The 27,664-nt window shown below is 48.1% G+C and overlaps 2 protein-coding genes across 12 annotated transcripts in view; both read right to left on the reverse strand.

Annotated features, from left to right (window-relative positions):
* Window positions 1-219: 219 nt before the first annotated feature.
* Window positions 220-25,015, reverse strand: SREBF2 (sterol regulatory element binding transcription factor 2). The gene is made up of 19 exons (XM_021552879.3): window positions 24,821-25,015; window positions 20,240-20,626; window positions 19,164-19,345; window positions 17,916-18,056; window positions 15,917-16,138; window positions 14,699-14,813; window positions 14,324-14,505; window positions 13,362-13,554; window positions 12,241-12,422; window positions 11,292-11,565; window positions 10,786-10,955; window positions 10,402-10,570; window positions 9,761-9,881; window positions 8,143-8,252; window positions 6,715-6,847; window positions 6,038-6,206; window positions 4,697-4,882; window positions 3,706-3,817; window positions 220-3,072 (listed from the first exon to the last, which is right to left on the reverse strand). The coding sequence occupies exons 1-19, from the start codon at window positions 24,900-24,902 to the stop codon at window positions 2,852-2,854; spliced, it is 3,351 nt and encodes a 1,116-aa protein (XP_021408554.1). The 5' UTR covers window positions 24,903-25,015; the 3' UTR covers window positions 220-2,851.
* Window positions 25,016-25,390: 375 nt separating this feature from the next.
* The window catches only part of LOC110483077 (coiled-coil domain-containing protein 134), a 46,738-nt gene continuing 44,464 nt past the window's right edge, over window positions 25,391-27,664 (reverse strand). For 10 of the 11 annotated variants that reach the window (XR_014952213.1, XM_085569769.1, XM_085569771.1 and 7 more), the window contains 3 exons: window positions 27,378-27,559; window positions 27,095-27,166; window positions 25,391-26,726 (listed from right to left, as the gene is read on the reverse strand). Coding sequence is in view for 10 of the 11 variants with exons in the window: in XM_085569769.1 (XP_085425895.1) it covers window positions 26,601-26,726; window positions 27,095-27,166; window positions 27,378-27,559 (380 nt within the window). In the remaining variant the exon portion in view is untranslated. The remainder of the gene's footprint in view (window positions 26,727-27,094; window positions 27,167-27,377; window positions 27,560-27,664) is intronic. The other variant, XM_085569781.1, reaches the window with a different exon arrangement.

Genomic DNA, 27,664 nt, shown 5'->3' on the forward strand with positions numbered 1-27,664 from the left:
TGAGCTGCTTCCAGAAGAGCATGGAGACACCACACTTGCTCCTCCAAGGGACTCTGATTGCAAACGGTACAGTTCTGTTCTCTAGGTCATCCGGACAAAGGACTGACAGATTCACAAGGTGCCTGTGAGGTTTTATGTTTCTAAAGGACTTTTCAAGCTCACCTCTGCTTACGAGCAGCTGCTGGGTGGGATGAACAGAGCCAAGAGAAAGAGGGCAGGTGGGAGGTGGTGGTAACATTCATCTTTATTAGGTAACAGATGCTCAGAAGCCCTGGAACAGGGTTTTCAGACAGCAGATATGTTCCCTGGGCAACTTCCCCACCACCAGTTGCATCTCATTTCACAAAGCATCCCTACTCTGAACTCCATGTGGATAAATAGACTTTCTTCACATAATCCATAAAACAATTTCCTCCCACCCACAAACCAAAAAAGTTACAGTATATACACACACATATAAAAAAAGTTGTAGGGACAGATGGACAGCAAATTTTTGAACTGTGTAGAAAAAAACAGGGCAAAGATCCCTCACTCTGGAGGGGGCAGAGACATACCAGCCATGCTAGGACCCTTGGTGCTTCATTCTATTCTGTACCTGGGTTTCAGCCCAACAGCTTCTCCCAGCTCCTGGCCCAGCCAGTACTCCCTGCAGCCCAGCCCCCAGGGCTCAGACTACCATTAGTGACAAATTGAAACCTCAGCATCACTGCTTTCCCAAAGCTTTACCTCCCATTTTACTAAAGCACAGAACTGCCCATGTGCTGCACGCAGACCTGGAGAAATGAAAGGTAATTTAGGTTGCCACAGGCAAGGAGTTTCTGTGTTTTAAGAAAAATACTCCATGACAAGGAAGACAGCATGAGAGCCACAGAAGAGGAAAAAAAAATCAGTAAGAGGAAATCTACCCCAAAAAATAGGATCACTGATAAGCTCATGAACTTGGCAATGAGCAATCAAAATGTGCACAAATCAAGAGCTGCTCTGCACACTTAAGAGTACCTGCTCAAAGCTTAAGCTGCCGCCACCAGAGCTTCCCCTACACTGATCAGATACTTGAGAGCAACCTCTTCCCCTCAAACAATAAGCTCCACCTGCAACCACCGACTCCAGGAAGCAAGGGACACCCCAGCCAGTAGGACAGTACCGGCTATCGCAGCTGAGCATCCACCAGCTATTCACCAAATCAAGTGGGGGAGGCAGGCAAACACCTTCTGGTCCCCAGTCTTTTGTCCACAGCTACAGACCACACTCACTGGGAACAGTCTGGGAGACAGGTTTCTCCTGGCCCCAGTTTTCATCTCCTTGAAGCTGGGCAATGCCAGGACTAGCATTATCTGTGTTCAAATACTGCAGAGCACATGAAATGGCCCTCCCAGATGCCAAAATACCCTGTGCAAGGGGAAACCACAAGCACTCATCTTTCTCTTCTCATTCTGAAGGAGCTCACACTTCTCTGCAAGAGCTGGATAAATATAAAGCTTCTTGCAAAACAGTCCAAGTTTGAAGGAGCTGGGCAGTACAGGCTTGATTGAGACAGGATGGGTTTGGATGGCTGCCTGTATCTAAATGCTTCGAGCTGCCAGCATGGAGAACATACCGGCCGTACACATGGAGGAACAGCAATGCCCACTTGCCAAAGGCTGGTTTCCACATGTGCACATGTGAGAGGGCAACCACTCTGCACTTCTTTGGAGAGATGCAACAGGAAAGGCAGAGAGAAAGAGGGCGAACCGTTCTCTCCCTGTCCCAAATCCACCTCCTACTCCTGGAAAGTCACAGGCAATTCAACACCTGCAAGTCAAACTGCTTGGAATAGCAACGGCAACAAAGCTGGGAGACTTGCACCCTAAACCATGGCCTCCCAAATCCTGTAGGATTTGAGCTGTGGAACAGTTAGAAAAGGCAAGGAGAAACACCTGAAGAGAAGTTCTAGGACTGGGAGTTGAGTAACATAAAAAAACCTGTTTCTAAAAATTGTTTCTGCATCAACGAAAAGGCACCAGAGAAGCATTCACCCTTCGTGCTACGTGCAGGGCACAGCATGCCCACCTCTGCTGCCACCCAGCACCAGATGACCAGGGATGCCAAGGTCTACCAGGCTCTGCTTGTTGCAGTCTGCCACAAATCCACCCCCTGCTGAAAACTGGAGGCAGCTATCACAGGAAAAGACGCATGAAGCAGAAGGGAAGGGAAATCTGCTGCATTGTTCCCCTTGTTTTTGTAAAGCCACAAACATTCCTATTAAAAAACTTGTATAAAAACTGTAGAGAAATTTTCCAGGCAGTACTGGCCCCAAGCAATACTCCCAGAGCACCTAGGTTAAGTTGGGTCTAGAGGGCTTCAGTTTCCTGACACACAACTCAAGGATAGCCTTTCCCTCTCTTTTGGAAACAGCCTTAGGCCCCAGCAGTCCCAAGGGACAAGGCTTGAACAGATCCTCTGCCCTCCCCAGAGATTTCCTTTCTGCAGAGGTGTTTGGAAAGGGAACAAAATACCCCTGAGGACAGACACGGGATGTGCCACTTCTCTATGCTGTGGGCTTGTGGGCTTCTGTCCCAAGCAGGGACAGGTGATTTATATCGGGGCAGTGCTTCTCAACAGCCCCAGGCACAGTGACAAAAATCACAATTAGACAGAATCCCGCTGCAGTGCCTGAGAACAAGCAAGGAAGCTAGTAAAGCTAAACCTGGGGCAAGTTTAGAAAAAAACCCAAAACCCTTCCCTCCCTCTCCCACCCCATCCTGATCCCACCAGCACAGCCCTAACCTAGCACTTTTTCTAAGGTCCAGAAGGGAAGTCCAGGCTGATGCTCAACCAGGCTGTCTTTGCACAAAGGGAACCCATGCCGGCATTAGGAGGCAGCGATGGCCGTGCCCCCACTGAGCTTGACGATCATCTGCTGGCAGTCATTGCAGGAGCGCTTGTCCCCCACTTTCTCCAGGGTGCGGGCAGCCTCGGCCAGCAGCACTGCTCGCTGGCCTGGCGAGGACAGGAAGGAGAGGGGGAGATGGCGACAGGCCAACAGGATAGCCGTGGCCCGCTCCCTTTGGCCTGGCAACGTGTCCAGTTCACCTATGGACAAACAGTGAAGAGAGAAAACTCATAACAGAGCTACCACCTGCATGAGAAAACCCCACCACACAGGCCCTGAACTGCCACCACCGAGCACAGGTTTCTCTGGCTGGCATCCCCTGGCTGAGCCAAGAGCAGGGGGCACCCTGAGGGCCTTTTGGCTAGCAGAGAACAGTCTTAAGCTAGAGTTCGGTAGAAACTGTAAGTCCTGTCTTCTACAGAGGCAGTTCCTTTCAGTTCACTTCCTAGGGCTCATCCCAACATTGGCATGCATGCTTCCCATTCCCTTACATCCTTCATCTGACTCTTCCCTTTAGAATCCCCAGCTTCTGCCTTTTGCACTGACCGCTCCAAACCCCAGACTGCCAAGTTTTGTGCACTTGTAGCTTCATGAAGGCACATGTTTTCCAGTCTGTTCGCTGACACCTGCAGCCCAGGGCTTGCAGCTCATGTTAGCTGTCTTGTAGAGAACATGGCAGAAGCATTGCCTTGAGCCACAGACTGATGGCAGCTCATTATCCTGACACAGCAGAAGACACTGCAGGTTGTATCTATGCCCCTACACCTTGTCCAAACACTGCCCCCCTCCCAGTCCCACATGCAGTGGGTCACTGCCTGGGCCTGAAGGCTGACCTTGTTTGCTGCTCTGGGGTGTGCGCCTCCTCAAGCTGTGCTCCAGCAGCTGGTGGGTGCGGGTAGGGCTGGCACCTGCCATCAGGCGCACAGTGGCCTCGTGCAGGAAGACCTGGAAGGGAAGGTAAGATGGAAGATGAGAGGTGGGCTGGCAGAAGCACAATGCTGTGGCTGAACTGTCATCTCTCAGCCACCACGTTTCAAGAGCAGAGCACTGACACCTTGATAAAAACAGAGACCCATTTCCACATTCCTCCCTCATCTTTCCACCTGTCTCTGGGGAATTTGCAGGTCAGGGCAACCATGAGGAAGGGGAAAAAAAATTGACACCTAACTGTGAGTGGCCTGGAAAGGGGGAGGATTGAGAGCAGGGAATAAGGTGGAAAAATCCAAAAGCAAACTTTGGCACTGTGGTCCAGGATTCTCAACCTGCTAGTACAGTGCTTTGGTAACAGCATCAAGCCGTGAAATCTAGATTTTGACAACACCAGGACAATTTTCGTGTCCACGTATTAGACTCCACTTTCTCTACAGAGGCTTAAAACTAGATCAACTGAAGAGAAGCAGGGAAATGCCAAGAAAAGCACCTGAGGCTCTACAGCTGCAGAAGGCATTTGACCCTCCAGCTACTCAGCAGAGCCAACATGGCTGAGGAAAATTCCTTCCACGCTCCCGAGAGGAACAGACCCAGTCTGAAGCCACCTTAATAGACAGGATGCCATGGTATTTGGCAATATACATGTGCTGATGGTTTTCTACGCAGAAACTAAAGTGGATACTTCACACATGTACTGAACTCCCACAGGAGTCTCCTTCATCACCCACCAAAAGAAAGTATGGAGGCTGGTAATGGAACAGCATCCCACCCCAAGTATACAAACCACAAAAGCTTTGATGCACCCTATGTTCCCAAGGGCACCAGCTTCCCATCACCCGCAGGAAGGGCTCTAGATAAGCAGGAGGTGGAGCAGGCACAGAGGCGAGCCCTCACCTTGCGGTAGGCGGGTCTGAAGCTGTGGGCCAGCTTGCGCAGGCTGCCGAGGTCGCGCTGGAAGCCCGTGAGCTCGGGGGCCGACGCGTGGTACGTCTCACCCAGCGCCTGGCTGGCGTTCGCCTGCTTCTGCCACAGGCTGGTGCGGAGGGAGAGCAGCAAGTCACAGGCCAGCAGCTGGATCATCTGCAAGAGGCAAGATGCTCAGGCACATACTTTTAGTAACACATAGCATTGGGTGAGTAACAAGCTACATAGCTGCTGGTGGGAAGGCAGCCACAGCACTTCCAGCCCATCTGGGGGGCTCCCCTGACCTCCCCGCTGTGTCACCCTACTACAATGCGCCAAAGGGAGCAGGCCTTTGCATTTTCCCCAAGTGGCATCTCTCGAACAAGACAAGGAAACGTGCCAAGGGCACATTGCATCAATGTTACATGCCCTTGCCTGTACCTTTCACTGGGATCAATGCTAACAAATACAAACTGATCCCACAGAAACACAGCCTCCCGCAGAGGTTTTCCTGCCCAAAAAGTGACGCTAACTAGTGGAAAACAGCAAAGATAGCCGTGCCACCTGCAGAGAAAAAAGAGGCAGTCTTAGCACAGCCAACAGCGGCTGCCAAACCTCTTTTCCCCATCTGCTGCTGCCCCCTAGCATTGCTCCCGGCTCTGGGAGGGCTCTCTGCCTGTGCTGCTGAACAGAGAGTGCCTCTGTACTGCACTGCAGAAACATTGCACAGTCACTGCCACAACATGCAATGCAACTACAATGCACTACAGCTGCCACCCAGCAACGACGAAAGGGACCAGAACCACGTCCCATATGCCATGGAGGGAAGCTCCAGTTTTACATAATCCTGGAAAGAAGAAAAAGAAGCCCCACACAAACTCAGGAGTAGAACAGCACAGTCACACTTCTGTGTCAGAGGATTCAAACATTCATAAGTGTGGCCTGAAACGAGCAGACTTGACTGAGTGATGTCGTTTTTTACAGGTATCACCAACTTGACCTGGAGGAGAGAGATCGATACTTTCCATCTATGCAGGGCCAAATTCAACTGGTCAAAGCACCAGAAAGGGGTGATAGCTACTGGCACAAGAGAAGCAAGAGTTGACACTGTGCCCAGGGAGACGACACTGTACTTGCGGCTCTGCTCTCCCATACAGCAGAAACAGAACAATGGCAATGCCTTTTTCAAGGATAGGGAAGAAGCCTCCCTCTAATCCCACGATACACAGAGTGAATGGAGAATGCAGCTACAACAGAAATGGCACACCTGCAACAAGACCAACCTTACAACCAAGACAGATCGTGTGTTATCCCAGGGCTTACAATGCTTACATTGTTGAGGACAGTGCTGGACATGCCACTGCTCATGTTGAGGCTGTTCCACAAGTGACTGCTGGCCCTCTCACAGTGACCCAGGGAGCTCTGCTGTCCATCCGCCTTCCCAGACAGAGAGGCCTGCATAGCTTTACACATGTAGAAGGTAGCTTTCACCAGGGCATTCCTGAAAGAGAAAGCAGGTTGCTTTCAAGCAATACCATGTCATGCTGCTACAGCATCAGTTTTCACTCTCCCACCTTCAAGAGATATCATCACTCCTTAGACAGAAAAAAGACGGCAATTGTTTCTCACCTACACAGACAGAACAGAGAAATGAGAGAAAGCTGGCAAAAATTCTTTAGTGCAAAGGAACTGAGATGGTGACACCATCCTTTCCATCATCACATGAGTTTTAGTAGATTTTAGAAGGTGGGAGACTGTGCAATTAGAACAAAGCCAAAAGACATCCCTAACAAAGCAACTATGACTGTGACTTCCAGTCCACAGCTTTACTACCAGTCTGCAAGCCTTGACCTACACATTAACTACTGAGCACACTGGCACTTGCAGAGCACAAGAGAACCTGCAGCTCCGGAGCACAGGTAGGTGTAACTCTACAGGACAGCATTAGGGGAAGGAGTCACACCATTTAGAAGGGGTAGCAGTTTGAAAAGTGTATGAGGTCTACTCACTCTGACATCTCCAGGGACTTTGGCATGCGCTCCACTTCTGCAAAATGTGACCTCACAGCTGCATCATCCCCTCTGAGCCAAGCGACTGCCATAGCCACAGCTGCTGACCACCACCGGCACACCATGTCGGGACCTGCAAAACAGAACCAGTGGCTGCAGCCCAGGATAGCACACCCGGCTCCCTCACACTTGGAGAAATGGACAGGTATCACAGGCCCTTGCCAGTGCTTTCTGCTGGGATTGATGCTAATGAGCCCAAACTGAACCTATGGGAACCCAGCCACCCATGTGAATGCTGAAATGCACTGCAAGAACATAAAGGAACTTGGCAGCATGCAAACACCCTACATCTGACTGCAAGCAGAGTTTTGGATGGCATGTTTGTATCTTGTCAACAAGAATATATCCCACCATCTTGTCTACAAATTTGTTGACTTCTTTCCTGACAATGATCTGCACTCACCGCCCCAAAATAACTTCTCCACTCTTATATACATTCATGATTGGCACCAATCACCATCATGAAAAGACAGTACACTGGGCTCCCTATAGAATTTCCTTCATTATTTAACATCCCCTCAAAAACTTCCCAAAGCTTGCTTAGGGAGAAAGGACATATGTTCTGCTACTCTTACCTGCTTTTCAATTCTATGGCAATACTGACCAAAGTACAGACTCCCCTTTCAAAAAATAATTATTTAGTTTTCATACTATGTTTTCTCTATACATTTTAGATACAGCAGTTAGTCTGTGTCTAAAGCTGCACCAGCATCCCAGTGAGCTGCCAGGTGCTGTCTGTACCAACACCAAGCTAAACAAATACTCCAGCAGCCTGTTACCAACCCAGCCCAGATGAGCACATGGCTCAGAAGGATTCTGCTGCCCTTGCTGTCCCACTAAATATACACCAAGGGACCAAAACAAGCCCTTCCAATATATGCCCAGAGCTTGCTTACAGCAGAGGCTGCAGGTCTCTGGAGATTGAGGAATATATCTGACAGCCACCGTGAAAGTGGGAGCAACCCAGTTCAGTAGGTAATTAAATGGAAAAAAAACCCTCCTGTACTTCAACTGCAATGCTGCTATGTTTGTTTATATGCTCCACCCTTCCTCCCACTTTGCATTGCTAGGAGCACGCTCTCAGGCAAGGGCACAGGGTTCAGATTGGAAATAAAATGTTGCCCAACAATACAAATAGCAGGAGTCCCTGGCTGGGCACTCAGCATTACAATACAGAGCCAAATTTATAAGCCTTCTTAATCACTTTCTTCCAGTCTGAGCTGTGGTACCACAATGGCATGCAATCAGGCCTCACTCCAACAACTGCATTTCTCCTCTCAAACTAGAGATTGAGAGGTGGTAGGGAGAGGGAATTTGTATTGGCAGTAGATCCTGCATCTGAAAGAGCTTCAGTTCTGCCAGACTTACCCAGGGCAGAGTTGAGGACAGAATTGCTGGCAAAGGGTGGGGCTCCACTTCCCATTGAGTCCAAGAATGAGTTGAGCAATTTCAGGTACTCCATGGCACCTGAGAATTCACTGAAACAACGAACAAGGCAGATCTTTGCTATGCTGTCAAACAGAAGATACCAAGGCACTTCTCGTTCACAAGTCATGTTTAAACAGTGCTGACCCATTAAGCCCACAGAAAGTTCAAGCTCTACAAATAACACAACACTGGTGGACTGAAGAGACCACCCCATGATTAGAAGTGCAGAGCAATGCTCCAAGACGAGCAGCTTCACATCTCCCCTTTCATGACCACCAGCACAGAACTAGATTTAACCTCAAGTCTCACCTCAAACATAGACATATGTTACAAGTTAATTATAGGCTCCTTTTCAATCAACTGCCTCCAAAAGAGGCTGAACTACACTTCTTTGATTATTTGCATATATGTAAATATGTAAGAATGGGAGTGACAGCAAGCTCTCAGCATTGGTCAGAGAAAATAGCATATGCACCAATGACCTAATTTAACTGGGACATGCTACAGATGAAGATTTTGAGCTCCCACCCCTAGAGTGGGACAAAAAAGCTTGCTCTTATACTAGATCTAGTCCTTCCCATGAGGAGACAGGATTCCCACAAGTATAGTGACAATACATTGGATATTGGGTATAAAATCCACCTCCCTTATACAAATCCTGCTACCGTCTCTCAACAGCAGCATCCAATCGTGAACAATTAAACCAAACTGTTGCTCCTTCTCTGCCAGGAAACAGATGAGATTGGGAAAAAAACCCAAAGCTATAGAGTATTTTTCCTGCACAGGTAGGGAAACTGGATTATCTTCCCATCTGAGGCTTTTACCCACACTTTCTGTGGACAGGATTCTTACAGAGCTTCCCATATAGGTATGTAACATTTGCCTGGCACCAGCATATTTGGAGATCAGCATGAAACAGTGCTAAATTACTAGCAAAGCCTGGGTTCCTGCATCCTATGCAGTCCAGGGGAAAGCTGGACATGGTTCAGTACAAAAAGCTGCTGTTTCCCACCTACTTTCTCCTTTCATTTGGTCAAAGAGCTTAGAGACAATGACATTATGTTTAACATCATCTTTCCTCCTCTTGCCACACATCTGGCTCTTTACTGCAGGTAGATGTCACACTCAGAAGAACATTCATGCACAAAGTAGCAAGCTGGTGGGTTCATTCTCTGACCTGCCAGACCTTCATGCTCTAGAAGCCCTGGACATATGTCTTGGTCTATAGAAAAGGTAGGTACACTCTAATTTCAGTCTGAACATTAAACTTTTTCTCAGCAGAGAAAGTGCCACCCATTTAGTTGAGCAATCAACCAGTATTATGCCAGCTAACACCAGAAATCCCCACCACTCCCAGGTTCACCTTTGACTTGAGAGGTTTTAATACAAAGAGGCAAAGCTTGCTCTGCTAATAAGCAGTGGCGGTCAGACCAGCATTGTCATTCCAAGCCTTTAACAAGGACTAACCAAGCTCCACAGCACTTGGTCAGTGGTTATGAGCTCTGCCTCAGAGCCTGCTGCTGTGGTCAGCACTGCCCAGTGGGCCACACATACTCACCACGACTCCTCCTCCTCTTGTCCCGCTACCTCCTTCCTAGTCTGAGGCTTCACAAGTGAATCCACTGCTCGTTCCAGCAGGTTCTCACAGAATGCCTGATGGACTTGTGCAATGGGATCCGCTAGAGAAGAAGGATAAACCAAACCATTTCACTTGCATATCGCCCTAGAAACCTCCCAATACACTCAGAAAGAAGAATCAAAATGTAGGAAAGAGCATGAGGAAAAACAGTAGAGGGAAATTCTCAAGAAACTAATGGAATGATTTAGAGACTAAGTTTTAGAAGATCCCTCTGGCACTTCAGCCTCTCAGCAAAAAAAGTGACAACACCACTCTGCAGATGGTAAACCTTGATCACTCCAAAGTCACTCCCCAGACATTCAGGGCCACCTTTGGGCTGTGTTCCAGCAGATAAAGAGACAAGCAGTGTGACACAGCACAGGATACAAAGGGAGGCAAGCCAGACCCTGCAGGCTGAGGAGACGTCTCAGCTCCTCGTGCCCTCTCAGCGATCAGAACAAGCAGGGTGGGATAAAAGGACACACTCTCACACGTGACACCCACTTTTGTCCCAGACAAGAGTGGAAAGACTGCCTCAAAGTGCTGGGATGCCACACACTTGTGAAATGAGCGTCTCTCACCAGGATTCCTTTGCGTGCAGTACAGGCTCTCCTTCGCAGCAGACTTCACCATCCAGCTTCGTTCCACAAAAAACTTCTGTCCCAGGGGGTGGCACAGCCAGCGCAACGAGTCAGGAATGGCACTTCGCTCTGAGCTGCACAGGCTTTGAGCCTGGCTGAGAAAGTAGCTCTGGTGAAAGAAGAGGACAAGATTGAGAACAGTATCTAAGGAAAGAGCAGCACCACCAAGGACAAAGATTGTATCATAATTACAGTTAATATCATAATTGCAGGTCATATTATAATTGTAGTGCTAAGTAGATGCCCTCTCCAAGATGCAGCAATGCCAGCTTCCAGGCTTTCCTAGATCTCTGCTTGAGGGTGTGATCAGAGAAGATAACTCACCGCCAGGAAACCAAGCTTGCCTCCACAGCGGGTTTTCAAGCCAACTGCAGCAGTCAGGTGAATTTCTGCCATCGTGCTGGGTGGGATTTTTTCTTCTGCACACTCAGCCAGATTCACAGCACACAATGCCATGTGCAAGCCCGAGTAAGCTGAGCTGGAGGGAAGTTTACCTGTATCAGCAGGAGAAGGAAAAGTGTTAATTTTTATCAGTAGTACCAGCTACTAAATACTACCACAATTTGCAGGACTACTATCCTAAAGAAACAACAAGAACCTGTTGATATGAGAAGCTTAGACTGCTGTTGCTTCAGCTATTCTTATAGAGTTCTCTAATTGCATGAACCTGCTGTGTTTTACTAAATGGCTCCTAAAATTTGTCAGGCTAATTTCTAACAGCAGTCCTCCCAGAGGAGAGAGGCTGTAGTCCTCTCCCTGTATACTCCAGGATCAGCTGAGTCTCCTCATTCAGGAAAACCAGACAGCAGATCTGCCACCTCTGCCCCCACCTGTTATGTGGAGCTGATGGAGCTTGTGATACGCAAGGGCTGCATCCCGAGCGCTGGTCTTGGCCTCATCCTCGAATCCTGCAGTGGCCTCCCTTGCCCGCCACTGATGAGAAGTCCTCTTCAGCAACCACCGCACCAGCGCCAGCTTCTGCAGGCTATAGCGGATCACATTCCAGGACAGACTGCAGGCCAAGTCCAGGCGGGAAGCTGGCAGTGCTCGTCCGAGCACTGACAGGCAAGTCTGCAGGTTTGACGCAGCTGCAGCAAAATCACCCTGCAAATAACACAACGAAAGGTTCAGCAACAAAAATCACTATGAGAGACACTTTGGGACCTCCTTGGCACTGGGAGCATGACAAACTGATGTGCAAGTCAGGACAAGATCTTTAGCAGAGGGACATCAACACAGAAACTGAAAACCAGCTTGAAATCTGGCCCTAAATATACTTTCTCTACACATGGTTCTGATCCTGTGCTCCCTGTAAGACACGTCAGCACTACAAGAGCTTCCTGCCTTGTCAAACACCATGGAAATTTCCCTCAACATTATGTTGTATATAATGTTATAATATAATATTATAATATAATGTTTCCTCAACAATAAAAAGGACTTCCAAGAAGCTGGAGGACAGCAGACAGACACAGCAGAGGTCAGATTCTGGACAAAACCCAATATGCTGCTGCCAAAAACTAATACAAGGTGCAGTAGCTAGGAACAAGGACAGACATTAGGAGCCTCTTCCACTCCTTTCATGCCTCTCTAACTTAGGCTGAGTAGGACAGTAATCTGCTCAGAACAACCTGGCAACATCTTCTCTGAAATCACACAGGATGATCCATCAAGGAATACAGTATCTTGCAAGTGTAACGCCACTGCCTCACTGGGAAGCATTTACCCACAATCCCATCTAAAAGATGCATTTGATGAAAAACAACCAGTCAACTTTACCCGTGCCAAATCCAGGTCCGCTTGCTTGCGGTGCCTCCAGAAGGTGACTGAGGACCTTGAGTGCAGCCGGGTCACCGGCTCTCCGTGCACAAGGAGCTTTATAAACACACTCAGTACAATCACTCCATTCACAAGCCACAGGATTAGGGTGGGCATCACCCAACCGAACCAACCAGCTGCATCTACAATGGATATCCCAAAAAGGAAAGTTAAAATCTAACCTGGACACCAAAAGCCTGATAATACAATGAGTGTGGACTATGAAGGATGTCTTGCTATGCTTGCCACACGTTTAATCAGTTTTTGCAAAGAGTGCAATTCAATCAGGAAACACCTATACCAAACACCTCTTCATCCAAACTCCAACCCTCAAAATTCACAACCAAATTATTATTTTTACAAGACTGATGTATAAAAAAATGAATCAGCACTTAGTTTTCCAAAAGCTGTCTTCTGATTTTTCTGTAAGACACACCCACAGGTATTCAATACTCCAGTATCATTTTCCAATCTTTGTTAAATTTGCAAAGTGACACTGAGGAATCACAGTCAGGAAAACAACTGCATGTCTACAGCATCCCCCACCCTCTCCTAAACTGTACTTTTAACTATGAATTTTATGGAATGAGTGTATCAACAAGCCCAGATGCAAGATTCCATAGCAACAGTGTAGTAATACTTTATGATTAAGTGACAAAAATCAGTCAATTACCTTAAAAACAAGTCAAAAGTGAACATGCCTCACAGACTAGTGAGGAAAGGACACTCCTTACACCCTAAACTACTTTTCAAAGGTCTATGCCAGAAGCCCAAACTGCTGGGCTACAAATAGGCGCCACTTCAACCTCACCCTGCTGAGCCATGGCTGGCTTTACACAAGAAGAACGCTGGATGTGAACTGGAGCCATATCCAAGCTGGCTCTCCTTCCATGCCTTGCAGTTACTGCCCTCCCCACCCATTAAACAAAGGCTGTACAACTCCCTGAACACACAAACCCATCCTGCTGAACCACAGCAACCACCCACTTTGTGACTGGCAGCCTTCACAGCTGCAGGTGGCTTTTAGGGAGACCACGTAAGGCTGGACATCCCCTGTGGCCCAAGCTACGCCAGCTCTTTACCTGACTCAATGGTCAGCACGTTCCTGCCGGAGCCATGGCGCACCAGGCTGTCGGACTCGGGGCTTCCTCGGGCATCCAGGAGGGACGTCAGTGGATTGAAGGAAAGGCAAAGGAATGTGAGAGCACAGAGGAGTATTCGAGAGCGATCCACCATACCAAGTGCCACAGGAGGGGAGTCAGGCTCATCTTTAACCTTCAAGGGAATAGGAATGGAGAGAAAAAGGAGAAAAAACACAATGCTTACCATTCTGGAGCACAAAAAATGTTTATGCTAAGCAAGGGGTAGGGAATAAGGAGAAACAGAACATGTATAAATTTTGAGCTATAGAGCAAGGACTCCAGTAAAGTTTTTCCTAGCTTAGTAAGACGAGGCTGAAATATTTGACTGCCTTCAACTTTCTTCTGTGTCCAGTCATTTTAGGATTAACTGTAACTGTATCCCTGGTTAGATTAACCTTTGCTGTCCTTACTCTTTTGAGGATCTCCCAGAAAAACCACTTCTGTGATATGCACAAAAAAACCCCATAAGTTAAAGACAGCTAACAGCTTTTGGTTACTCTGGTTACTTATGGTCTCATAAACCACAACTGATGCCATCATCCAGTTCCAAGTTCTCCTGCTTTACTCACTTGACATACATATCCTGAAAAACCATGGGCTCCTTGGGTAATGAACATGCACTCTAAGTCCACAGAGACTGTACAGGGGCTGAAGGATAAGCACAGTTCTTCCAGCAACTAAGGTAGGGCTCAGGTAATACAGCTCAGGAAATAGTCTCAATAATTTAAAGAAAGATAAAACACACACATGCACCTTCCTCATCCTTACAGAGGATCTCTAAGCCCTACAAATCTGCTTGCCAGATGTCTTCTGGTTCCACTCTTGAGAATAAGAATTTAAATTCTGGCTCTTAAATATCCTGAAGAAGATAGCTTGAATTTGGCAGGTAAAGTTACAAATACCTTTGCATCATCAAGGAGCGGGCTTCCTGGCTCTGAATCAATGGAATAGGGAGAGAAACCAGCCGGAGATCCTGAATCAGAGGCTGGAGGAGACATCAGCAACAGGTTTTGATTGAAGTCTTCAATCTTCACGTCTACATCATTGTCAACCAGACTGCTCAAGTCAATGCCCTTCAACAGCTCTGAAAAAATCAAAGTGCATTATGTACATGTTTCTCCATCCTGACTCCTGTCAGTAGCTCTCAGATTGGCTCAGTCATCTCGAGTAACATTGACCACTATCAATACAACCTCTCTGAAGGATAAGAAACTGCAAGATACATCCTACATGCATGCTGACTGCCTCCCATCTGCTACAGAGTCTCCACAACTTACTGTTTTTTTGGTTAGCCAGCTTCAGAACCATGTTCTCCTGCCTCAGCTTATGGTTAGCTTGCTGCAGGTATTTAATGTAGTCAATAGCTTTTCTCAGGACACCAGACTTGTGCATCTGTAAGGAATTAAATGTACAAAATGCAGTTTATATTAAGAGTATCAAAGGATCACTCCTGCCTGTAGGACTACCACAACCCTTTGTATCATGTGGTGAAAAAGGTATAAAGGACCTCTCAGCAACTGCAATGGAGCCATTAACAGAGCATGCTCTGTGGACAACGCATCAAAGACAAAGATGAGGTCTCTCCAAGATCTTTTGAAAACAGTACCAGAGAAATAGATTAACATCCAAATTACAATGGAGTTCACACCTAGGTTTCAGGCAGAAATAGTCCTTTGAAAGTACCACAGTTTATAAATGAAGTGGATCAATTCTGGGATAGAATAAACTGCTGCCTGATCACTGATAAAGTCTGAGATAAGTAGTTCCCTCCTTGCCTTACTTGCTTGGCCATCTCCATGCCAATCCTTGCTTCCAGCAGCAGAAAGCAGCAAGCTTATCTTCTAAACATAAGCCAAAAGTACTGTGAAGCCACTGCACATTACCCATGTTTTTAAAAGCTTCCACTTCCAATGGAGAGGAATAGGACGTGACTTCACTAGTGCATTTATTTGTGCAGTAGTCGCAGAAAGTATCAAGAACACTACTGCCTGCCTCACCAGCATGAGGTAAAGCGAGTAGGAACAAACCCTGAATATGTGGCACAAGAAAGCTTGCAGTATTTGAGCAAGCAGGAGTTTTTACAGCTCAGTGTCTAAAGGAAATAAGTTGGAAAGCTCTGTAAATCCTCATCCTTACTGCACTCACATGGAAAAGGAAACTTAATTAAAGCAAGAATCTGGTTTAGCAGAGTTATCAAAGCATCCACTTGGATATTCTACCTAGAGGGCCTATTTTAAGTTAGACCTAATTAATGTAAGAATAAATGCATAAGGTATAGCTTCTTTTCAAGAAACAGTACCACTAGCATAGTAAAATTAATATTTTGCAGATGACCCTTCCTGAATACAATTATTGAGCATAAGTGATTCTCACCAATACACATATGCATGCTACTAACAGCTGCATGTGCCCAAATGCTTCATTTGGTAGAGCAAATGAGCACCTGAAGACAAAGTATTTATGACACCACATTTGCACTTATTTCCCATCTTCACCTTGGCATCCGTCCCCATGACGAGGTCCTTCAGCTCAATGATTTTGTCATTTATGGATGACCGGTAACGCTTTTCAATGATGTTGTGAGTTGTTCTCCTCTCTCCTTCTTTAGGTGGTTCAGGTTGCTTGACACCCCCAGGAACTTGTTTGATAGGCACCTTTTCTTGTCCCACCATCACCGGCATTGTGGTCAAAATGGTCCCATTGCTCCCAACGAGGGTCTACAAAGACCACATGCAACAAGTGTCAAGAGCAATCAGCCAATTTAGATATAAAGTTTATGATGACAAAAGAAGAAGGAGTAAACAAAAATGAATCAGGGCAAGTTGGTACTGCTCAGAAAATGTGAGACGCCAAATTCCTTCCATCTTTCTGAGCTGGCACAAGCATTGGCACAGCAACGCAGGAAAAATCTGTCACTCTGGCTCCCACACTGGTCACTGTGGAATAGGAACATCTCTTGTTCTCCAAGCACATCAACATTTCTACCAATACTATGCTCTGTTCAACCACTTAAATAGATAAAGGGACTAAAGTTCCTCCTTGTTCCTACAATCTTTATACTCCAAGTGTCAAAATTCACCTTTTCTTTGGACAAATAGTCATGAAAACAGCTACAGCTTACTTCACAAGTAATGACACTGCTGGAAAGGATCCAACTATGAAAAAAACAACCTTTGCCTTGAGGAACACAGTTCAAACTGATTTGAATTTCATTAAAGGAAAAAAAAAAAACCACAACCGATAAGCTATAAAAATGCCTTAATATGAGGAACTAAGACTAATGAGAGATATACAGCAGAATGGAAAGCTCAAACTTGGGCATCTAGATGTAGGACAGACCATCTAAGCATACTAAAGCAGTAAGTATGTACTCAGAAATAAAAAAATTATGAATCCCACCAGAAAAGCTGCACAGAAGGACTCCTAGGACAGCTGTAATGAAAGAAAGTTCAGACTGCTTAATCTAGCAAAGCAAGCTTTAGAAAGGTACATGTGTTCTCTGAAGTACACCAAGGATCAGGGAAGCAAGTAGCTTTGGAGAGTAAGAGTTATTTCTGTCAAAGACAAAACACAGTAACTAGCCTAGAGCAGCTAGCCATGAGAACAAACTAGTAATGAGTCATTTGAGAAACAATTTTGACTGAAATAGTCTTCTAATTGGGATACCAGAAATTAATTCAGTTTCACCTCAAGCTGGAACTTGACAAATAAATTAAGTCCTATACCTTTCCTTGCCTAATATCCACCTAATTTCAGTGTGTTCAAATATATCTCAGATAGACAGAACCTCATAAGCCTCAAGTTGTGTGAAAACATCATCTAAAAGCAAGCAGATTAATTGAAGATTTTAGCCTGGCTGCTAATAAGTATGTAAGAAGCCTACCACGCTATTGCAAAACAAGTCAAAATTTAGGTTCACACTGACAAGCTTATCTCCCCCAATAAATATTTATACCAAGATATCTGTTCAGAACATACAAGATCATAATAAATATTTATTTGGGGGCATACATTTCAAAGACTTGATTAGAACTGGAGGCCATGAAGCACAACTGCCACCTCCAACGATTATGACAAATCCTCCCTGCAAATGCCCTCTGAAAAGTTGTTTAATTAGTTGTCACATTTAATATACTACTGTTAGACACTACTGATGTGCAAAAGTAAGTTCCACAGGTACTCTGAGTAAGTCAGATTTTGGCTGCAAGTTAAAATCTAGACTGAAGTTTTAGGTCATACTCCTCGTAGTACCAGAAAAATGTAAACAGAAATGTGCCCTTGATCTTTGCTTACTGGCCATGGGAAGGCAGCCAAACAATACAATCTGTGTGTTTACCCTTGACAGAAACAGGGTATTACTTGCCCTGTGTACAACAGCCCTCAAAACCCCTTTTTGTCTGTGCCACTGCAGAACACCAAAGCATGAATCTCTTCCTTGTGTTAATAGGAACAGACGTCAGTGAGGAGAGGGATGGAAGGATAGCAATAGGGTACCTGCAGAGCTGTGGTCTGAATGGGAGCAGTGAGTGCTGTCAGTGCTGGATTCTGTACTGCAGCCATAACAGGATTGCCATCTGTTTTCAGGGTTGTCAAGACCAGGGAATCTGTTTTTATGATCTGAGGCTGGACGAGAACCTAGGTTGAAAAGAGTTACAGGTGAAGAGGAGAGCAGGTACACCTTTCCCAGCTGATCTCAGTAGCCAGAGGTAAGCAATGACATGGTTGTCATAGCTTTAACTCAGTGGATGACAAAAGAACAAGGTGAATGTTTCTTTGACTTGTACCCTGCATCACCTGGATGCTTTCCATCAGCCTCAATGCAAACTCTGAGCAGGAGACAGTGCGAACAGCAGTGGATAGAGTGGGGCAGAGGAACCACCAGGAAAGCGGTTTTCAAACCAGTCACCAGAAGTAAACAAGTATATAAAAACACAAAAGAGCTGATGGAAAAGCTGTTTTCCTCTCTCCGGTTACACCTATAATTAGCTCTCTACTTTAACTGTCTGAGTATTCAGTCTAACACAGCTAGGATAGTCTGCTTTGGCAAACACCCATAGTAGCTTCTCCCAGCATTTTCACTGAAAGGATCTGTATCTTTAACATCAAGCAGATCAAAATCCACTGTAAGTTATTTTGCTCTTTTTTTCAAATACCTTGTTGACTCTCTGAGAACACCAGAAATGGCATAGTACAACTGAACCATAGCAATTTTGTCATACTGAGTCTCACAGACGTTTTTCTTTAATACAAAGATGCACAAGAGTGAAAAAAAAAATCACATGGCACTGTAAAACAGTAAAACAATTTTAAAAAATGACAGAAGAATTAAAAGAACACATTTCAGTACCAACCAGTCCTTATAAGATGTGGTAGAGGTGATGGGCGTGCAAAGAAGGCAAAAGTCAAAGAAAGTCTGTTCAAGTGAAGTTTCCAACTGGGTTTGGCAGTACCAAGTTAAAATTAGTTACTGTTTTACTGAAAATAGTTGCTGAGCATTGGCAAGAAGTCAGATTACATATCACAACAGGGACTCTCACACATGATCTGCATGAAGTAAAATGCTTCTGGGACACAGGCTGGCTAAAACCTCTCGGGTCTTCTCACATTTGTGCAGAAGCAATCCCAGCCAGGATCACCAGCCCTACAGCTTCACCACTTCTCCCCAGGCAAGCCAGGGGACCAGACCCATGAAAGCACCTTCCTGTTCTGCTGGATCCCCCATCATGCCGCATTTTTACTTACTGGAACTTGCTGAACCTGTGGTGCAGCAACAGTCTGGACCGTGGCTGGTGTTAAGGTCTGGATGGTGCCGTTGGCAGCCTGTGTCAGCACTCGCTGGGCCTGCACCGTCTGCACCTGCTGCTGGATCGTCACTGGCTGAACCTGGGAGGATGTCACCAGGCTCTGGACTTGAGGCTGGAGAACTGAAAAGCAGAAGAGATGTCAGAAATGGTTGAGAGACACACACCTCCCTCCTGGAGCCTGGAAATGCTACTAGCATCACTCCTCTTCTTCCCATCAGAAGAAGAGCATTCATCTAACACATCCCACATGTTGGGAAACTTCCAGCTGCTTTGGTGCCTTCTGCAACAGGGCACTGCACCTAGAATAGCAGCTTTCTAGGAGGCACAGAGGATCAGCTAAGAGACAATAGAGCCAAAACTCCTTAGTCTGATAGCACAGGACTCTGCTTCAGTGCATTATACAGGACATCCAACCTGCACTTTCCCACTCCCCCTGGTCTTGGTGGACCATAGGATCCTATCTGTCATGTAAAGAATCAAAACCTACTGAAGAGGATCAAGATATCCAGCAGTCCCAAATATTCCTACAGGTGTCTCTGCTCAGCGCAAGTACTGAGCTCCAGAGTTTGGTAGACAAAATGTGCCTTCATTCCAGACTGCTGTGTGGGACAGACTGGATCCACCCAGTGCACCCATCAGCAGGAGGACAGGATTGCCAACAATGTTTTAAGACATCTTTTCACAAGTTTCCCAAGAGCCATAGGGCAGAAGGCCAATCCAGAGGAGAGCAGCAAGACAACAACTATGGTAAGAGGTCACACAAAAATACTTAAGATCCCATTCCCGACAATTTCTCAAGCTCCCCAACTCCAAAGCCACACAGGTAGGAGAAGGAACACCCCACAGGCAGCATCACAAGAAAAGGATCATCAGGCTTGTCATGGCTGACAACACACTTGGAGTTTGAACACTAATGCCATTTAGTGCAAGTGCACCGGGCACATCCACAGCCCGAACATCCTGGAATCTCGCGTGCACCAGGCACACCTGGAGCCTGAGCACCGCAAGCACTACCTTGGAAGCTTGTGGCCGCATTCTGGTAGATGACTGGCTGCTGGATAATCCTGGTCTGGGGAGCAGAGCTGAACGTTGGCGTGATCATGACGGCCTGCTGCTGGAGCTGAGGCTGCACCGAGGGCCGCGGCTGCAGGACAGGGGCTGAGCGTGGAGGGGCTGGAGGAGTCGTCTGTGCTGCTTTCACGGGCAGGCTCTGGAGCTGGGGGGATGCAGAGGGTGCCGGGAAGGTTTGGAGCTGCACCTGGCTGTAGGGCCGCTGCAACTGTGGCTCCAGGGTCCCGCTGCTGCTGCCACTGCTGCCGCTGCCCTGGAAGGTGCTGCACAAGGGATCCGAAAACAGGTCTGGAAAGTCTCCTGCCTGGTTACTGACAAACTGCAGCATCTCTGTAAAACAGAAAAAAAATTGTTCAACACTATTTCGTCACCTGCATACTTTGATACCTGCCATTTACATCATGGAATTATGATGTGTGTACACAGAAGGTGCTCTGGGTCCTTCAAAACCTTCAGAGAACATCACATCAATGCAACACCTCCAGAGAGACCAGTGGCCAGCAGCAAAGCACTGTTGCTGCTGTTCAGAGTGAAAAGTAAGACCCTCCCACAACACCTTCCAGACAAGATCCAAGCACAGACTAGACCTTAAAGCCATCTTCAATACATATCTAAAATATTAGAGTCTTGTTCCATCACTCCTTCAGTCTAACCCTTGCAAAAGGAAGAAACCAAGCACCTCAACAATTCCAGCACGAACCATTCTCCCACCTAACTTTTGGGAGCTTTCAAGTCCCCTATCTTCTGTATTGCCCCATGGAGTATCTGGAAAAGAAAGAGACAGGGTAATAACTCATCTTCTCTTTCTTTTACTTACAAGCGTAACAAAAATAGGGGCAAAACCATGAAAGGAAACACCACTTTATAGAACTGTACCATGATCAATCCATGCATGTGTTTAAAACATCAGAACAACTTTTTCTTGGTTTGGTTGGTTTTCTGCCTGCAATCACTGGACAAGAGGTTTTCTCCATCCCACCTTCTCCAAGATTTTATGAACCCATATCAAGAAGCTCCTACTGCAACACTATAGGCCTTCCCCCTAGAGGTGAACATTTCACAACCAAGAGATCATTATTCATAAGCAGAGCTTCCTCTTCCCTCCATCTAATCCAATTTAATACCTTAAGACATATGAATGCTTTCCCTGATCTGTGTGCAGGCAGTGGCATGAGGAATCAGACATTCTTCCCCACCCCAGGACCTGCCCCTGAGGCACTGGCTCTTCCATGGTTTTCTGAAAGTCCTATATATTTTTTCTGGAAACAGGAAAAGAGGGGACCCACAAATCTAAGAGAGATTATGACAAAATAATAAATATGGGTTCAGGAAGCAAAAAATAGATTTCTGATTTATAGGAAAAAACACACCAAAGGGCTTCTTACATCAGGACCTTTCTCATTCACAAACCCCAAAGCATGTCACTGCTGTGATTTATGAAATAGATTTAAAGCAGTAAACTTTTGACAAGAAGTTTCCATGGATTATGCCCCAGCAATAAGAGGGCTATTAATTTACTCAGCTTTCTGAAATGCCACCCACACATTACCCAATTAATTTGTCTGACACTCCTTTGTCTGAAACAGAGCAAAGGGATGAATCCTCCTGCAAGCCTCTTGGTCCTTCAACACACATTCCAACACATTTCTGCGATACTTCTACTTTTCTCTTTGGATAGCAATCCTTCCACACCCTGACACACATTTAAGCACTGGCCATGACCACTGCTCTCAAGAACGAGAGTCTATTGGAGGGAGGAGCCTGGGAGATGAGCCCTCCTGACCTGTTCACAACCTGACACTAAGTGGGGATGCACAGCTCCCCCAAGATGAGGCAGCAGCCACCCTTGGAGACCAGCTGGACCAAACCCTTGTCTCAACTTTTCACTAGAGGAATGAAAGATTTCTTTTTTTAATGCATTGCCTTAACTGCTTTCACAAAACACTAGCAGAACAAAGAGGGCTGTTTCAAGATCAACATCTAGATAGATACTAAATAGCTCTTCACATTCCAACTGACTTCAGCTAAGACCATCCCGAATAACCCTCACCGTGATAAAACTAATAATCCAGACTACTTCCTGAACTCTGCATTTGATTGCTATTTAACTATCAGACAGCACAACTGCAAGTAGGGAATAAACATAAATCAGATAAGATTTGCTCTGGAAGAGTAAATTCCAGCATAAGAACAAAATTTCAACTGCTGTGCTTTAAAGAATTTTTTGTTCAATGCAGTAGATTTAACAGATTATTTAAAAAACTACTCCTGCTCTTGTAAGTTAAATCACTACTTATGACAGACTTAAATTTGACTGAATGCAAAAAGTCTAAAGCTTAATTTTTTCAGAATTAAGACTGCCAGGAAGTCTGGCAGTCTTAATTAAAATCCACCTCTTTTAAAGGGCTCAAGAGCTTTCCTAATAACAACGCACAAAAAATTAAAAGCAAGAGAAACAGCTGACACCCAAAATCTAAATCTCTGCTTTTTAAAACACCTTTGCCTACCTAGAAAGCAGAATATCCACACTGACTGTGAGAAACCTCAGGTGCTTCTGGAGCCATCAGTGTCACCAGAGCACCTGCACCCTCTGTGCCGAAGAGGTATCTAGGTCTCAGGCCCTGAAGCACAGTGACCTTACTGTAGAAAAATATCCAAGCCCAACCCAAGGCTAAAAAATGTCAACAAGGTATTACAAAATCAAAATTAAGCCCACCAAGGGCTTCTGCTGCTTTCATCAGCCCAGGGCCTGAATACCTAGCAGAAAGGCAAGGGCTGGGTTTCAGTTGCCTTTCCCAGGCAGTGGCTCCCACCTCAACAGAAACAACTTCTCTGTCCTGAACCTTGATGTGCTTCGACCTCCCACTGACTCAAACCTCGTACTCTGATGTTACCCAGCAGTGCCCTGCCAGCAAAAGATGCCCATGACTGGTGGAGGAGCTTATGCTGGGGCAAGAGGCAAAGCCTTTGGGCTCAGCACTCGGGCCCCCCGGCCACCCTTGTGCCCTGTCTTGAAGTATGAATCCAGTGAGCACTAACATCTCAGAGCACATCTGCCAAAAGAAGTCAAAATCCACACAACAGGCAGTGAGGAGCCCCCTCAGTCTGAACAGGAGAGGAACACCCACAAGACGACTTAAAAACCAAATGAAAATCCTTGCAAAATTTCAAACCCTGAGATGAATCCATGCTGATGCACAAAAAAAGCAGGATTGTCATGTATCTTCCCCCTGCCTTCCCTGAGAAAATCCACCCCTGGAGGTGGGGAGGAAAGTGAAGCTCGTTTTCCTAAGTTACTCATCACTCTGAATCACACCTCAGTTCAGAGCCATTGCTGGGTTCATAAATGCATCTCAGTTTCCGTATGGAACCTGAGAACTCATTATGTGGTGCTCAAGCAACAGCAAACACCTCCTTCAATGTGCACTATCAAACTTTATAAGCAATAACCAAACCCACTGCACCCGCATATGGCACATTCTTCTTTTACAACAAAAGAAAAAAAGGAATATAAATTTTGTCCCAAGCTATGTGACAAATCAGTGTCAAGAGAGACCTAAAAGTACTGATAAAATTTTATCTCCCAGCAGCTAAACAAGGATATTTTAGACAGCCCCAAAACTGAGCACTGTTTGGGATTACAGCCCAGCAGAGCAGTGAGCTAAGGCAGGAGCTCATCTCCACCAGGCTACAGCACAGACTACACCGAGAAATATCACTTTCAATGGGGTTTTCAGGGGCTACCTGGTGTCGCCAAAAATATACATAAAATAGGCGACACACGCAGGCGCTTCATCTTGCTGCACTTCGGTGGAAAACAGGGGGTTTCTCACAGGTCTGGGCTGTGCCAGCGATGCAGTAAAGTTTTAGGATGACAGGGAAAACGAGAAATTTCAGCAGTTAGAGCTGTTCCGATGCAGGAGGGCTTGGAGGCTCGGCCTCCCACGGGCACCAGTGGAGGCACAGCTTCAGCCATCGTTTAGCACCCACTTTAAAAGACCCACGAGGGAACGCGAGGGGAACGTGGGCAGCCGCCGCTTGCCCCGTGGATGTGCGGCAGGAGCAGGGAGCACGGTCACCGCTTTCCCCGACCCCCACCGGTGCAAGGGTGGGCTCGGCAGCTCGGATCCCCACAGCCCCACCGCCCTCCTGCGGCTCCGGCCTCCACTCCAGGCGTGCGGCAGCCCCACGGAAACAGCTCAGAAGCGCTCCCGTGACAGGAGAGACACGCGTGTCCGCTCGCCAGGCGAGCGCTGCCCGGCGGGACGCGCTCCGCTCCCCCGCCCGTGCCCACCCGAGACGCGGGATGCCCGCTCCCCCCGCGCGCGTGGCAGCCCGCACCGCGTGGGAAGCGCCCCCACCCTGAACACTCCAGAGGCACGATCCAAGGACCACCCACCCCCGCCTCCTACCCCAGCAGCCGCGGGTCCGCGCGGGGAGACCGGAGCGCTCCCCCTGATATGCGTGGGAAGCCCACGCGCACCGTCCCCACCCAACCCCCCCGCTCCTTCCCGCGGCGCCTACCGTCGATGTCGCCCAGGGTGAGCTCGTCGCCCAGCTCAGTCAGGGTGTCCATGCTCTCGGCGGCCAGCTCGCCGCCCTCCATCGCGCAGGGCCCGCCGCGGCCCCGGGCGCTCAGGGGGAGGCTGCTGCCGCTGCCGGCGGGCGCCGCCGACCCCGCGCCATCTTGGGCCGGCCCGCGGCCCCGCCCCCGCGGCCCCGGCGCGCGCGCCCCCCGCGGTTTGTTGTCAATGAGACCAGGTCGCCCCCGGCCAATCGGCGGCCGCGGCGGCGCGTGGTGTGATGGCGCGTCAGCGATCAGCAGCTGCGATTAGCATAGCCCGCCCCGCCCCCTCCGCGCTGAATATTCATGAGGGGGCGGGCTGACGCCACCGCCCCCGCCGCCCACGGGAAACGCGCCCCGGGATGCCGCCGGGATGCGCGGGGAAAGGCCAGATGCAAGGCGGCGGTGGATAGAGCAGGGGGATGGTCCTGCCCTCCGCACCGCCCACGGACCCTCACCTCCGGAGAGGCCAGCCTCGACGCTTTCTGGCGTACACCCGCTCCCACCAGGAACGGGAGCAAGAGCCAGGATTCTTCTACTTAAAAAAAATAATAAAGTTAATTTTATTCAAGAAAAACCAACTGCGCCCATTGCCACCCCCTCTCCTCAATGGAGGGACTTGGCTCTGCTGTTAAAAAACCCGGGACGTTTCCCTTTCCTCAAAGGCTGTGATGCTGCCAGCCTGACACAGCAAACCAGCTCCTTGGGAAAGCAAGAGCCTGCTCTGGTGCGAGGCCATCAGCATAGGTGACAAATCACAGGGTGGCTGTGTCGGGTCGTGCTCTGTTCCCCATGGCAGCTGACACCTGGTGGAGGGTCGCAGCCACTCAAGTTGGCTCCCTCCCTATTTTGGCCATGCTATCACCACATGCCCTCATCTGGCTGTCCCCTGACAAGGGGCTTTGGGGGCTCATTTAGAGAGGATGAGCCCCAAAGAGAAGGGATGGCTGCAGGACAGGCTCTCAGTGGCTCAGGGCTGGCTCCCCAGCCTCTTCAGCATCAGCATTGCTTGCACTACAGCCACCCACTGGCTGCAAAGAGGCCAAGTACCAAAATTCCTCCAAACTGTCCAAAAATTCACCGGGCATTTGCCTCTCTGTGGGAATGACTTGCGGAGGCCCCAACATGCCATCAGCCAGGAACAGCTGCCATTGACATTTTCAACTACGTTGGACAATGAAACACATGTTGCTCGGTGAAACAGCCACTGAGAAAAGGGAAGGTCTGATCTGGCAGAGGTAGCAGCTGTGCAGAGACCAGGTAGAACCCAGTGGGGGGTGCCAATGAGATCACCCGTTTAACGAAACAAAAAGCAAAACTGAGAGAAGCAGCATTGCTCATGAGGCTGTTTGGTGTGATGCACGCCCCAGCCCACCCGTGTTGGAGGAGGCATCTTCAGTGTGGGGTGTGCTGCAGTGAGGAGGGTTCCCTGGGCTCCACCAGAGATGTGTCCCCCACACCCTACTTCCCCACAGGCAGCAACACCTTGACCAGGGGATGGCTCCAGTGTTGTCCTGTCTGTGCTTTACCTCTGCAGAAGGGGTATCTCACTTTAGCCCCTTCGGGGCAACTAGCACCACCACGCAACCTTCACTGAACAGAAACAAAAGGCAACAAAACAAAACCCACAGCACAAATGGAAAGGGAATGGCCAGGCACCGGCCCAAAGCTGCCAAAAAGGGAGCAAGCCACTCTGTCTCAGTGGTGTCACCTCCACTGCAAGGCACAAGTCCCAGCATGCTACAGCTCCGACTGTGAGCGGGAGATGCGTGGGCCCTTGCGGATCTCCTTCCGCTTCTCTTCCTTCTTCCTCCTCTTCTCCTCATCCCGCAGCGCCTTCTGAAAGGTGTCAGCACTGGGGAAAAACTGTGGGTTGATAGCAAAGGGTCAGCACGGGGCAGTGCCCACAGCCTCCCAGAGGCACAGCCCCTCCAAACACACCAAAGCTAGTCCACAAGCCTCACAGTCCAGGGAGCTTTGAGCATGGATACAGCACAAGGCAGACAGAGGCCAACCACGAGGCAGGTGGCTACAGAAGGGAGGAGAGGGCACCAGGTGCCCAAAGTAGAGCACAGATGGGGAATTCAGTGTTTGTGTTTCAGCCATGCTTATTCAGTGACAGGGTCTTTTGGCCATTTCCCACAGGCCTCCCATTCCATTCCCCAGCCAGCTGCCTGGAGCTGTAACACAGATGGGGAGGCCCACAAGACAAGTTGGCACGGTTGCCATCTTACCTCTGACTGGTCCGTTTTAAAGGGATTGCGGTAATCGGGCGATTTCTCACTGATTCCTAGCTCCTGAGCCATCTGCAAAGCAAAGGGGAAACCTCACTGGGGAGTGATGCCTCCCACTTGCATCCTCTCTTCCACCAGTCCCATCTGTGCTCTTCCCCCATCCCTCAGCTCAAGGACAGCCCCCAGACATGTGGGGTCCCTGCCTTCCTTTTACCCCAAAACCCTCACCTCCCCCAGCCTAGCAGCAGAGAGGGGTCACGGCACGGGGGACGAAGAGCCATACCAGCCGCAGGACCTGGGAGTGGGGTCCCTGCTCGAACACACCCGTCAGGTTGCAGAAGCCGATGCCCCAGCGGATGAGGCTGTTCCAGTTGGAGTTGCGGTCGAAGTAATGGTGCACAATCTTGGGGAAGCGCAGGACGACGTCCCCGAAGAAGGCAGTGTTCTCCACCACGTGAGAATATGCTGTGGGGACAGCCACCAGCTCCATCAGCAGAGACTGAGGGCAAACCAATAGGCTCCCCAGCATGAAGTGGTCAGAGAGGCAGCAATACGGTCCCCAGCAGACAG

This window comes from Lonchura striata, chromosome 1A (assembly GCF_050655825.1).
Source record: "Lonchura striata isolate lonStrDom1 chromosome 1A, ASM5065582v1, whole genome shotgun sequence".
Lineage (NCBI taxonomy): Eukaryota > Metazoa > Chordata > Aves > Passeriformes > Estrildidae > Lonchura > Lonchura striata.